Here is a 12,637-nt window from a genome sequence, read left to right as displayed (position 1 = left end):
TCGATACGAAACTTATGAAAATGAGTTGCACTTTTCCTACTGTTGACATTTGACGACGATTGATGATCTGGTTGACAGTTGACGCGCCACCTACGATGACCGACGAGGCGCCGCGTAGCGTTATGTTGAATCGACGAGGGACCTAGTCGTAACATTCCCCCACCCGTGAACCATGATGGGCAACTGGATCTGTTGGAACACCTGGATCAGGTTCACGACACTTCACGACACTTCACGACATTCAAAACAGCCAATCTTGTAGCTGGTCTTCGTAAGGTTCCCGACGATGTCCGTACTAGTGCCTGCCGAACTCGACCTCCCGTCCCAGGATTACTTCCGCTATTCGTCCCCGGATCCACTGGTTCCTCGCCGTTTCGCCAGCCACCAACACCAGATCGCCAACTTCCAGGTCTTTGACTTCTTCGAACCATTTGCTTCTTCGCGTAATGATCGGCAGATACTCCTTCAGCCACCGCACCCAGAACTGGTTCGTGATATGTTGTGCTAATTTCCAGCTGTTGCGAAGGGTCGCTCGATAATCTACGGGTTCAGTAGGAAGGATTTTGACACCGGTGGAGCTGCCTAGTAAAAAGGGGTGTCAACGCTTCTTGGTCTGCCGACTCTAACGGTATGTATGTTAATGGTCTCGATTTTTTCATGGCTTCCGCCTCGTAAAGAATGGTTTCAAACGTTTCGTCGTCCGGTTTGCGAGGTGCCTCCCAGATTGTACCGACAGCTTCTTTCGCCGAGCGTACAAGTCTCTCTCACGCCCCACCCATGTGTGGGGATGCCGGTGGAATAAATTTCCAGCTTGTTTGAGCGCTAGCGAAAGTAAGGGCGAGAGCGCGTGTAGTGGCTTCAATTTCCGACTTAAGTTCGTTGCTCGCCCCGTGAAAACAAGTCGCGTTGTCCGTCCATATCTCACGTGGTGGTCCTCGGCGTGACACGAATCGTCGTACTGCCATAATACAGGACACGGTGCTCAGAGAATGTACAACTTCCATATGGACAGCTCTCAGTGTCAGGCAAGTGAAGAGTGCCACCCAGCGCTTGACGTTGTTTCTGCCGGCCTTGACCAGTACAGGGCCAAAATAATCCAAGCCGACGTATGTAAACGGTCGTACGAATGCTGATAGTCGCATCTCTGGGAGCGGAGCCATGGTTGGTGATCTGGGAACTGCTTTCATTACATGACACCAGGTGCATTTTTTGGCCACTTTCATAACGAGTGATCGGAGTTTACCAATCTCGAAGCGTTGTCGAATTTCATTTACGATGACTTCACGGTTGGCATGACGAAAACGGCGGTGGTACCAGTCTACAATGAGGAATGTGATTAGATGTGTGTTAGGGAGAATTGCGGGAAACTTAGCCTCGTAGGGCGCAAATGGCGCAGCACCTATGCGTCCACGCATACGTAAAACACTGTTTTCGTCTAAGAACGGCCACGTTCTGAAAATCGGACTAGACTTGGCGACGATGCTGTGCCGGTTTGTTGGGGGACCTTGGGATTTAGTCAACGTAGAAATTTCGTTCGGAAAGGCATCGCTTTGCGCCATCCGCCAAAGCGCATATTCAGCCCTTTGCAACTCATTCTGGTTCAGCAATCCAAGTTTTAGAGGTTGTCCCTTGCTCCGACGTTGTAGATTACCGAGATAGCGTAGAACGTATGCTATTGCACGATGGAGTCTGGCCCACGAACTGAACCGAGAAATATCAATGATCGGAGCGAAATGTCCAAGGTTTGTGCAGTTAGGACGCATTTCTTCTTGTGTTTCCGGGATGGGACTATCTTCAGGCCACATATCTTTAAGGTTTTGCAGAATTTCTTCAGCCCGAAACCACGGATTGTTCATCGAGAGTTGTAGTCCTTGTTTCCATTTTGTAGCAATATCCGCTAAGTTGAGCTTAGAAGAAACGTGTCTCCAATCCTTCGACTCAGTTGACATCAATATTTCACCCACGCGAACAGCAACAAATTGTTGATATCGGCGATGATCCTTTGATTTGATCCAAGCGAGTGTTACTGTTGAATCAGTCCACATAAACTGACGAACGATGGGAAACGAGTGGTAGAATTTGATCATGTTCAACATTCGGGTTCCAAGCGAAGCTGCCATCAGCTCGAGCTTAGGTATGGATAGAGTTTTTAAAGGTGCGACTTTGGTCTTGGCACCGACGAATGCCACTTGAACTTGTCTAGCTTCTTCTACACGAAAGTACGCCACGCCCGAGTATGCCATCTCGCTGGCATCCACAAAAATGTGAATCTCTATGTTGTCGAAGTTTTTTGGAAATGGTGAACGAAAATAACACCGGGGAATGTGTAAAGCACCGACTTCCGGAAACAGGTTCGTCCATTGCCTCCAACGAACGTAGATATCCGGTGTAATTTGCTCGTCCCATTCGAATCCTCTAGCCCAAATATCCTGCATTAATATTTTTCCATGAACCAGGAAAAACGCAATAAATCCGAGAGGATCGAATAAACTCATGATCACTCTAAGCACTTCGCGCTTGGTGGGAATGTGTCCATCGTCGAGAATTTGTTTTACATCGCTCCGCATGTTAATAGAGTATACAAAAACGTCTTCCTTCGGCAACCATTTCATTCCCAGAACGGATTCCAAAGTTTCGTCTCTCTCCAGGAACAAATTCTTCACCGCATCTGACTTGAGTTAGCCGATACCACGCAACACATCCATATCATTTGATAAGAAATGCCGTAGTGTAAAACCTCCTCGGGAATGGACAAGCTTGACTTCATTCACCACCTCTATCGCTTCTTCTACTGTCCTGAAGCTATCGAGGTAATCGTCCACGTAGTGGTTGTGCAGAATAGCAGCTACTGCTCGCGGGAATTCCTGGGAGGCGCGTTCGTATTTTTCACAAACTGGGCCGTGGCAGGCGAACATGTGGCCCCAAACGTTGCAACATCCATGATGTAGATCTGAGGACAATCTGTAGCATGATCTCGAAACAGGAAACGTTGTGATTGACAATCAGGAAAGCGAATCTTGATCTGGTGGAACATTTCCATTATGTCTCCACACACTGCTACCGGGAACTGACGGAATTGACTCAACACTTGTGGAAGAGGAGACAGTAGGTCGGGTCCTTTCAGGAGCTTCGAATTAAACGATATTCCGCCCGCCTTGGCCGCTGCATCCCAGATCAATCGGATCTTACTGGGCTTGTTCGGATTAGTCACGACACCCAGTGGTAAGTACCACGTACGACACACATCAACAGAAGTTAACTCGGTTAGAGACGCCTTATGTGCGTAGCCCTTCTGCACGTAGTCCGCAATTTGCTTTCGCACATTCTCTCGTAGTACTGGCTCTCTTTCAAGTCTCCGTTCCAGGGATTCCATGCGGCGGACCGCCATGAGATAACTATCGGGAAACTCCGGGTTGTCGGTGTTCCACAGAAGTCCCGTTTCAAATCCGATTCCCGATTGTGTACGTCGCGTAGTCTCTTTCAGGATTTGCTTTGCTCGTTTTTCGTCTGATGATTCTAGGTTACACTGTTACACCGAAATTTTCCAGCGCGAAATAGTTTCGAAGTTGTTCATTCATTTCACGATCAGAATCAGAAACAGTTCCGAGGTGAAAGTTAACGATTGCAGTTCTACTAGACTGCCCGGGAATACATCCATAAATGCTCCAACCCAAACGGCATTTGGCACCGATAGGATCTCTAGGGCCTCCTTCGCGAAGTTTAAGCGGAACACACAGTCGAAGATTGTCTAAACCGATTAGCAACTGAGGTTGGACAAGCACATTATCGTCTAATGGTAGACCTTGTAAATGAGGAAAACGGCGCGCTAGATCATGATACCGGAGGGTTTGAGAGGGGAGAAGCAAGCGACGGACAGTCCGGACATTGTTTAAACGGTACCGATGGTTTCCGGTTTTCCCGGAGATATCTAGTTGTACACGTTGAGATTCGGACTCAACTCGACTGACGTTACCAGTCCACTGTAGAGTGAGCGGTTCATTTGAACCGGAGACATCAAGTAACTGCGCGATAGATTGATCTAGTAGAGTGTACGATGAACCTTCATCTATAAAACCGAAAACAAGTCGAGAGCGGCTTCGCCCGTAGAGAATCACATGTACCACTCTAAACAGTGGCCAATTGAACTCACCAGACGAGACATGACTAGCAGAAACACTCACACTACGAACGGGAGGAAGTGAAGAATGTAGGAGAGTATTATGTTTCTGACGACACCCATCAATTTCGCAACCGGTCCATGATCGACAAGGCCACTTGCCATGGCTATTTAGACACGTCCTACACAGACTCTTTTGCTGGACCAGCTTCCAACGTTCATCCACACTGGCTGCTTTGAATTGAGAACACTCGGCAACACGATGACTTTCACGCCCACAGGCGAAACATGTTTTACCTGTATGATGATTTATTACTGTTCTATCTGCATTTTCAGGAGGTACAATCGCAGATGAGTGGGTATAACTCACGCTGGTTTCTTTGGATTTCCGCTTCTCGCTTCGAACCTGGCTTCCAAAGCTCGGAAGGTCGTAGGTCACCTCGCTGGCAGCATTAACGAGTCCTGACATAAATTTGCCGAAAGTTTCTAAATTTGCTACCCGATGTCTTCCCTTGAATTCACCCCAACTCAACCGCATGGTTCCAGGAAGCTTTTCCACCAAATCCTGCATTAGTGTTGGATTCGATAGGTGATTTGTTTGACCGGCTGCTTTCAAGTGATCTACAAGGTTTTGAACTGCCAGTCCAAACTGCATTAACGTATCCAGCCGATCGGGCCTTGGTGATGGAATTTGATGAATTTTGTTTAGAAGAGCCCGGATCAGAAGTTCAGGCCTACCGAATAACGTGCGCAGGGTCTCAATGACGTGCTGCACGCTTGATGGCAGAAGAAGCCTGCTTTTCACCGACTCTAATGCGTTGCCCTTTAAACAGCGCTGTAACCGGATGAGATTTTCTGCATCCGAATATCCGCACATAGCCGTCGACTGTTCGTAACTACTGACGAAGATGGGCCAGTCCTCCGGATTGCCGCTGAAAATCGGCAATTCTTTTCCCAATACTTGACGCGCGGCGATTTGTTGCTGAGTGAGAACACCGATTTGCCTACAACGCCCTTTCACAGGGGGAAGTTGAGGGGTTCGATCTGAGTATTTTATTTGCTCAGCCGTCCAGCGGAAACTGCTGTTGCATTCCGATGCCGAATCGTTCTGTCGGGGAATCGAAGTTGGATTAACTAACGGTGGAAACCGAGTGCTCCGATGCGATGTTCGTCCTAGCGGCAATGAATCGACCTGACGTGAATCGAGACTCCACTTTCCAATCTCAGAAGCGTCGTGTCCTAGTGGATTACCTATTGAACTGTCGCGCTTTGATGGAAGCGAAGGAACTTTCTTCTTTACATATAATTCAGGTACATTTTCTCCCGAGGCATCCACTTCGTTTTGCCTTACCAGCCAGCTCGTCACTTTCTCGTTAAGATTTGGAATTGATTCATTCCGGCTGCTGCTTTCCGCAAGTTGACGAAGGATTTCATTTCGCTTTTCCAGCGACTCTCGTCGCGCCTTTTGCTGTAATACTTTTATGGCTGATTCGTCCTCTAGCATACGCTGGCGGATCCATTTCTCCTCTTCAATAAGTAATTTTTTCTCGTTCAATTGGCGTTCGGCTTCTTCCATCTCGCGACGTTTGATCTCCTTCTGCTCCTGTATTTCTTGCTCGCGAAGAAGTCGTTCCTCTTCAACCATTTTCAGTTGCTCCTCGAGTATGGCTCGGTTACTGGAAACTGCACTGCCTTGGGCAGTTGAAAGCTGCTTACTTCGATGAGATCCTGATCGAGTAACCCTTACTGAACTGGACGAAGGCTTGAGCAGATTTTTGCTGAAGTTTGAAGCGGATGTTTTCTGTTTGTTACGACAAGTCGTGCATACATATTTTACGCCAGGTTCCTTTACGGAACAATCTACTCCGGCGCATCCGAAATGCTCCCATAGGAGACACAAACAGCACTGAACCATCTCCTGCTCCGCTTCATCTGGACGTTCACAAGATTGGCAATTATAGCCGGTAACATTAACACACGTGTCGGCACGATCATCCATCGTTTCCTAACCTCACAAAAATTCTTGAAGTATGTTGAGGTGGATTTTCGAATGGCAAACCAAACTCCTGATAGCAGACGAATAATATTTCCAGTCAGCTTCAAGCTGTAATTTATTGATAGTATAATTTAATCTTCAAAGCAATTATAACATACGACTTACAATTTTTGGTGCCCAAACGGTAAGTGGAAGTGGGTCGGCCGGTGTGTATTACCCTTAATGCAACCTAATACAGTTTTCATAGCATTAATTATACATTTTAAATATACTATGCTTACTTACAGTATCCGAAATAAGTAATATTGAGTGCTGCTGATTCTAATTCACCTAAACTACCGAAAGCTTAGTTTTAACTTTTACAACTGTCTATCGACACGAAACTTATAAAAATGAGTTGCACTTTTCCTACTGTTGACATTTGACGACGATTGATGATCTGGTTGACAGTTGACGCGCCACCTACGATGACCGACGAGGCGCCGCGTAGCGTTATGTTGAATCGACGAGGGACCTAGTCGTAACAAATTTAATTCCAGGAAATCTTCGATTGCAGAGGAAGCATATCAACTCGGGATCACTCATGTTTATGAAAAAATCTGTTCAAGAAAACACAATTGTTGTTAAACTGTAATGTGTTTGTTACACTCGGAACAAACATTGCATTCGTTGTAAAAAACATCGAGCGATAGTTTGTTGTTTCTTACTTGCAGTTTCTTTATCAAAAGCGATCGAACTTGTTGTGTTTAATGAAAACGAAAAGCCAGGTCTTATTTTAGGATCGCTCTGTCGTCATCATCATTAGACGGGGATAACCACCCGAATAAAAAATATTGTAAAAAAACAATACGATTTGCTGTTACAAAACCTGCCACAACTATGCTTTGACCGTTGAAAAATATTTTAATGTATTCTTATACACTATTCAATTAATTGTGAAAATGCTTTTTACAATAGAATGTATAGGTCGTTAAGTATCGTAACAATTCAAATCATAAAGTTTTTTCGTATATGTTTTCTTGGAAAACAATAAAATGTACAGTTTGCATATTGTTTGAAACAGCACGTGTACAATAAATTCAATTGTAGAATCGTAGAAACAATATATTGAATCGTTGGAAATGAAAAAAATCTTGTCAAGATACAATAAAATGTATTGTAACCCATATATCTAATTGTGAATCAATTGCTTATGCTGTACAATCAATGGTTTATTTTTTTACGGGCAGGGTTGCCACATTTAAATCTGCATTTTTCAGAAGAAAAATCTGTAAATCTGTATTGGAAGCTCAAAAACCTGTATTGAACTTCTGTATATAGAAGTGAGAAGAAATCGAAGCACAACGGAATGAAAAAGTCTTTAGAACCTAAATTTAAAGAAACCAAAACTTTTCTTAGTCTGAATTTTATGATTTTGTAGTTGAAAAAACGCTGGAAGTTGTTTTTGCGTTGGAGCCTGACGAAAAACTTTCAAAACCCAATCTGAAAGTGAAACTTAATCTGATTGATCAATTGGCAATCTTTCTTCTTTACTACCTTACGTTATGGCCGAGGCCATCATCTTTTCATCTTAACAGAAGCAATTTTTGAAAACATAAGCAATTACGCTACACTAGTTGTGAATAAAAGTAAGCATAGACAAATCTTTATTAGCAGATAGAACATCTGTGTTTACTGCCTTTAACATACTCTTTTACATTTAGTTTTATTGTCTTTTTAGAATTAACACACAATCAGGATAATGTTTTCACTTTGAAAAAATAATAAATACCATTATTTAATATATTTTAACTTGATTTTTATTCAATTGTTAATCCACGCTATCGAAAATCTGTACAAATCTGTATTTTTGCAAAAATCTGTAATCTGCATATACAGAATCTTGGTCACAAGTTTATCTGAAAAATCTGTAAAATGCAGATTAATCTGTATATGTGGCAACCCTGGGGATAACTCGATATATCTGTTGTGCACAACACGAATTAGCGATACGTTTTAACAGTTTTAACTTTGATTCAAAGCTGCCAAATTTTTATTTTTTCAAAAATCTGTACTTGGCGGAAAAATCTATCTGTACAATGTCTATCTCGAAAAATCAAACATCAAAACCCCAATGGAACCAAACACAAAAACTGTGACGCAGAATCTGTTTAGAAAAATATATGAAAAAATCCGTGGTTTATAATAGAAATCTGTGAATATGGTAACCCTGATAAAAAAATTAAACCAGAGCATAAATCAAATAAACATAGATTTCTCACAGTACGGTGACACTAACAGCACCTCTAGTGACAAACGGGTGTACTTTTTTCCATTAGCTACTGTGGTTGTGTTAAATGCGCAGGCAACTTTTTGCATGCATTTTAGGAGCATTTACCCAGTAAATTCGAACATCGGACGCATCGTGCACGAAAGCTTTTGATTGCGTTTCGAGCTTACATAGTGTATCGGTAGAACAAAAGAGTGAAGATATACCAAAGCAGAGAGCGGATGTCTGATTACTCAGGTGATGAGATATATCGGGGTTGGATTTCCAACCTCGAACATAGGGTCAGAGTTTTTCTGGCCCTAAGAGGCGAATGACCTAAAGGTTAAAGCCTCTATGATCGATACAAATGTTTAACAATCTTTCTCACCCTATCGGGAAGACGTCGGCTCGAAAATGTCTTGTTTGATATTCCTTCGCTCTGTTTCTCTAGCGATACATAATGTAAACATAAAGCTTTTTTAGGTCAGCGCGGTTGATGCAAATGGTGCAGAATTGTCCGATGACGGGCCGATCGAAGCGCTACGATCGGCCCTATATCGTGCTCAATCGGTCCGATAATCGGACCGATGATCGGACTTATGCGGGTCTACAAATTTCACTGGGTACGCACCCATTCTCCACCAGACGATGCTTTTGGTGTCACGGGTTTCTCAACTACATTACTATTACACTGGGAAATCTATGTTTATTTAATTTATGACCAGAGCTTCCAGGTTCGCAGATTTTGAATATGCCGCACAGATTTTCACGGATTACTGAAATCGATCATGAAGAGCCCCTAACAGTCTTCAAACTGCTTGGAAAAACACACTGAAATTGTATTCCCGGCAGAACATTTGAAAGTAGCGAGACCCTTTTTATAAATTTTAGTCTGCAATGATGTTATGGGAAGTGTAAAATGGAATTTTGAACAAATGGCTTGGCCTCCTTGATCGATCTACGGATTCGAACATTTTCTACGGATCTACGGATCCGTAGACAAAATCTACGGAAATTGTTTTTTTTCTTCGGAAATCTACGGAAATTTAATTTCATCAACGGGGAACTACGGAAACTAGTTTTGTCTGGCGAGCAAAAAAAAGGCTTTTCACCGCGAGAACTTCCGAGCAAAATGCCAATCTACGGAAATGACATTACTACTATCTGGCATCGCTGGCAATATGAGCTGTCAAAATGTTACGTGATTGTGTCGAAGCGAAGCATATCGGAGCGTTTCGTTTTTGTATCGAATATTAATTCTGCTAGTGACTTGCTTCTAATGTTATTATTGACGGTGAAATTATACCAACAACGTTTATGCGTTTATGTGCTTTTATTCTATTGCAGCTACTGCGTAGAAATGGCCTATTGATAAGCTGCACAAGTAATCGTTTCGGAGCTGTTTATGTCTATCGACCTATTGAAGATCTTGGCATTGAACATGTTAGGATTTTTTTTGGATTAGAAATTAATGTCGAAAATGTAGTCTAAGCACTCTACACTGGACTTGACACAGTTATTGACCTAGATTGTGTTGGAAAGGAAGTGATTCATTGTATTTGTAAAATATGACATTTGTTGAATAAAAAAATGTTGATTGTTTTTGTGAATCAGTTAAGAAGCATTATCGCTTACCTCAACTTCTAGTATGAAACTATCCTGAGTTTCTTTAATTGATGGTTTCCAGTTACCTTTTACTCGGTAATTGGTCTGTATTATAACAGGCAGCAGCATACAAAGATAGTAATCCTTTTTCTGTCCATCTTCTGTGTTTTTATATGCTTCGTACAATGGTAGGTATGCTTTATCCTTTGATGCAGCTGAATGAATAACTTTTTGCAATTTTTGGTGCAGTAATGAAAAGCGAGCGTAGAAATTGGCGTTTGCCCCGGGATACATAAGTTCGAAATCGTGCTGTATCTGTGTGATCAACAATAGTAAATTGTAGCAAATTTGAGTCAAAGATTACTTACAAGAAAAGCAGCTTTTGGATCCTTGAATATGGGATAAATCTGGAACACCTCTATCAGATTTTTGGCTTTCTCAATATCATTCTTGCGTAAATCATAACATTCATTCCATTTCTGTCGCAGCATTTCGATTGGTGATCTGCCATACAGTAGCCAATTTCTGGCACTGAATTGCTCTTCGTCTAAAAAAAATCCTTTTTAGTTGCTTTACATCATATGGTAAAGTTTTTAAGTGAACTGCTATGGGAAAATCTTGTTCTAGTTGAAACTAAGATTGTTTTGTCCCACGTATCATTCCTGATTATCGGATATGTTTTACATACCAGTTTTCCAAAATATTTTCTGAAAATAGTATGTGTCAAGCTAGATTGAATGGATTTACCTATTAGCATAAATCAAATAAACATAGATTTCCCAGTGTAATAGTAATGTAGTTGAGCAACCCGTGACAGCAAAAGCACCGTCTGGTGGAGAATGGGTGCGTAAATGCTCCTAAAATGCATGCATAAAGTTGCCTGCGCATTTAATACAACCACAGTAGCATAAATCAAATAAACATAGATTTCCGACTGTACGGTGACACTAACAGCACCTCTAGTGAGAAACGGGTGTACTTTTTTCCATTAGCTACTGTGGTTTTGTTAAATGCGCAGGCAACTTTATGCATGCATTTTAGGAGCATTTACGCACCCATTCTCCACCAGACGGTGCTTTTGCTGTCACGGGTTTCTCAATTACATTAGTATTGCACTGGGAAATCTATGTTTATTTAATTTATGACAGTAGCTAATGGAAAAAAGTACACCCGTTTCTCACTAGAGGTGCTGTTAATGTCACCGTACAGTGAGAAATCTATGTTTATTTGATTTATGCTATTAGAGATGGGAAACTTATCGATATTTATCGATAATATCGATATTGCCACGATATCGACGACATCGATAATTCAGAGCATAGACGAAAAATATCGATATTCGATATTGCAACCATGGAGTTTAGTAAAATTATAATTTCATATTATTACTTCGCTCGTGTAGTTTTTATCTAATATTAGATATTTAGGATATGTTCAAAAATACGTTAATAAAATCTTACCTAAAATCAAAGACATCATATTAACTAGATATCCAGCTCTCACATTTCACGAACAAATCATTGGCAACATCGTTCTTAGCGAGCATGGCACCCTCAGGCGAGTTCGCATTGAATCTCATACATAGAAGTAGGGGAGAGAAATGTCAACTTCGTTTGGCGCGCACGAATAATACGCGCCCATACAAATGACATGATATGTTGAATGTGAAGTCGTGCGATGGCGTTACTGGACTGAAGACTAATTTCGCTCCAAGCTGACAGGGTCTATTAAAGTTGACTTCCTGCACGCAACTCTTGTAAAGGGCGAACAGTACTTAATGTTAAGTATTTTGTTGGCTAAGTATTGAGCAAGCACCAGAGAAAACAGATAATTTCTCTTATTGGGAAAATTACACAGAAATTTATTGCACAGCGTCTTTTGATAATTCTAGCAAAAAAAAAGACGCTGAAAGAGTTAATTCCACAGCGGGAAACACGGCTTGTTTGAGCCCAGGGATATTTCAATTTTTGAAAATGTAATTTGTTCGGCTGTGAACCTAAAATTAATTTTTTCAATCAAATATACTTTCTTGTTTTAATAAATTTTCATTTAACTGGTGACAAATATCGATATTTATCGATAATATCGATATTGAATAGAGATACATCGATATTATCGATAACAGATTTTATTGGATATTTCCCATTTCTATTACCTATGGCGTTCTCTGAAGAGTGCACTGGATTAGTTTTCTTCTCCTTTGGTTTTTTCAAACCCAAAGACTGCGATCCCCTTCCGTTTCAACAATTTTCCTGTTGGGCATACTCTAGTCCCTTCTGTAGTTGTATGGTCGCATTTGTAATATGTATCCTGAAATATGGCGTGTTCCGAAATCAAATAATTTCATTACATTTATGTATTTTATACTAACAGGATTTTCTCGTGGGAACAATGTTGCGATCTTTTGACTCACGATTTCGTTGAATCTTGCGTTTAGTTCAATTCCTTCAACGGCGGCGTCCATGAGAATCATCTTGACCATCCCATTCCTCAATCCGTTTGTAAGAGTTTGGTTTTCCTCGTAATATTTGACAATTGCTTTTCCATCTGATCGGCTGTTCATATACTCGGAAAAATTCTTGAACTGCAATGAAAACCATACAGTTATTTTTTCAATTTTAGGTTAGAAGCATAACTTTTTTGAAATGTTGCTCTGAGTATCAGGATCTTC

The 12,637-nt window shown here is 41.6% G+C and overlaps 1 protein-coding gene and 1 long non-coding RNA gene across 2 annotated transcripts; one reads left to right on the top strand and one right to left on the bottom strand.

Moving 5' to 3' along the window:
- Positions 1–212: 212 nt before the first annotated feature.
- Positions 213–2,567, bottom strand: LOC131428995 (uncharacterized). The gene is made up of 3 exons (XM_058593050.1): positions 1,418–2,567; positions 769–1,318; positions 213–540 (listed from the first exon to the last, which is right to left on the bottom strand). The coding sequence occupies exons 1-3, from the start codon at positions 2,565–2,567 to the stop codon at positions 213–215; spliced, it is 2,028 nt and encodes a 675-aa protein (XP_058449033.1).
- Positions 2,568–9,449: 6,882 nt separating this feature from the next.
- LOC131432382 (uncharacterized) lies at positions 9,450–10,015 on the top strand. The gene is made up of 2 exons (XR_009229850.1): positions 9,450–9,642; positions 9,709–10,015. It is a non-coding gene; the product is annotated as an uncharacterized LOC131432382 (long non-coding RNA).
- The last annotated feature ends 2,622 nt before the right edge of the window (positions 10,016–12,637 follow it).

The sequence above is a fragment of the Malaya genurostris genome, chromosome 2 (genome assembly GCF_030247185.1).
Source record: "Malaya genurostris strain Urasoe2022 chromosome 2, Malgen_1.1, whole genome shotgun sequence".
Lineage (NCBI taxonomy): Eukaryota > Metazoa > Arthropoda > Insecta > Diptera > Culicidae > Malaya > Malaya genurostris.
This window is presented reverse-complemented; position numbering and strand designations above follow the sequence as displayed.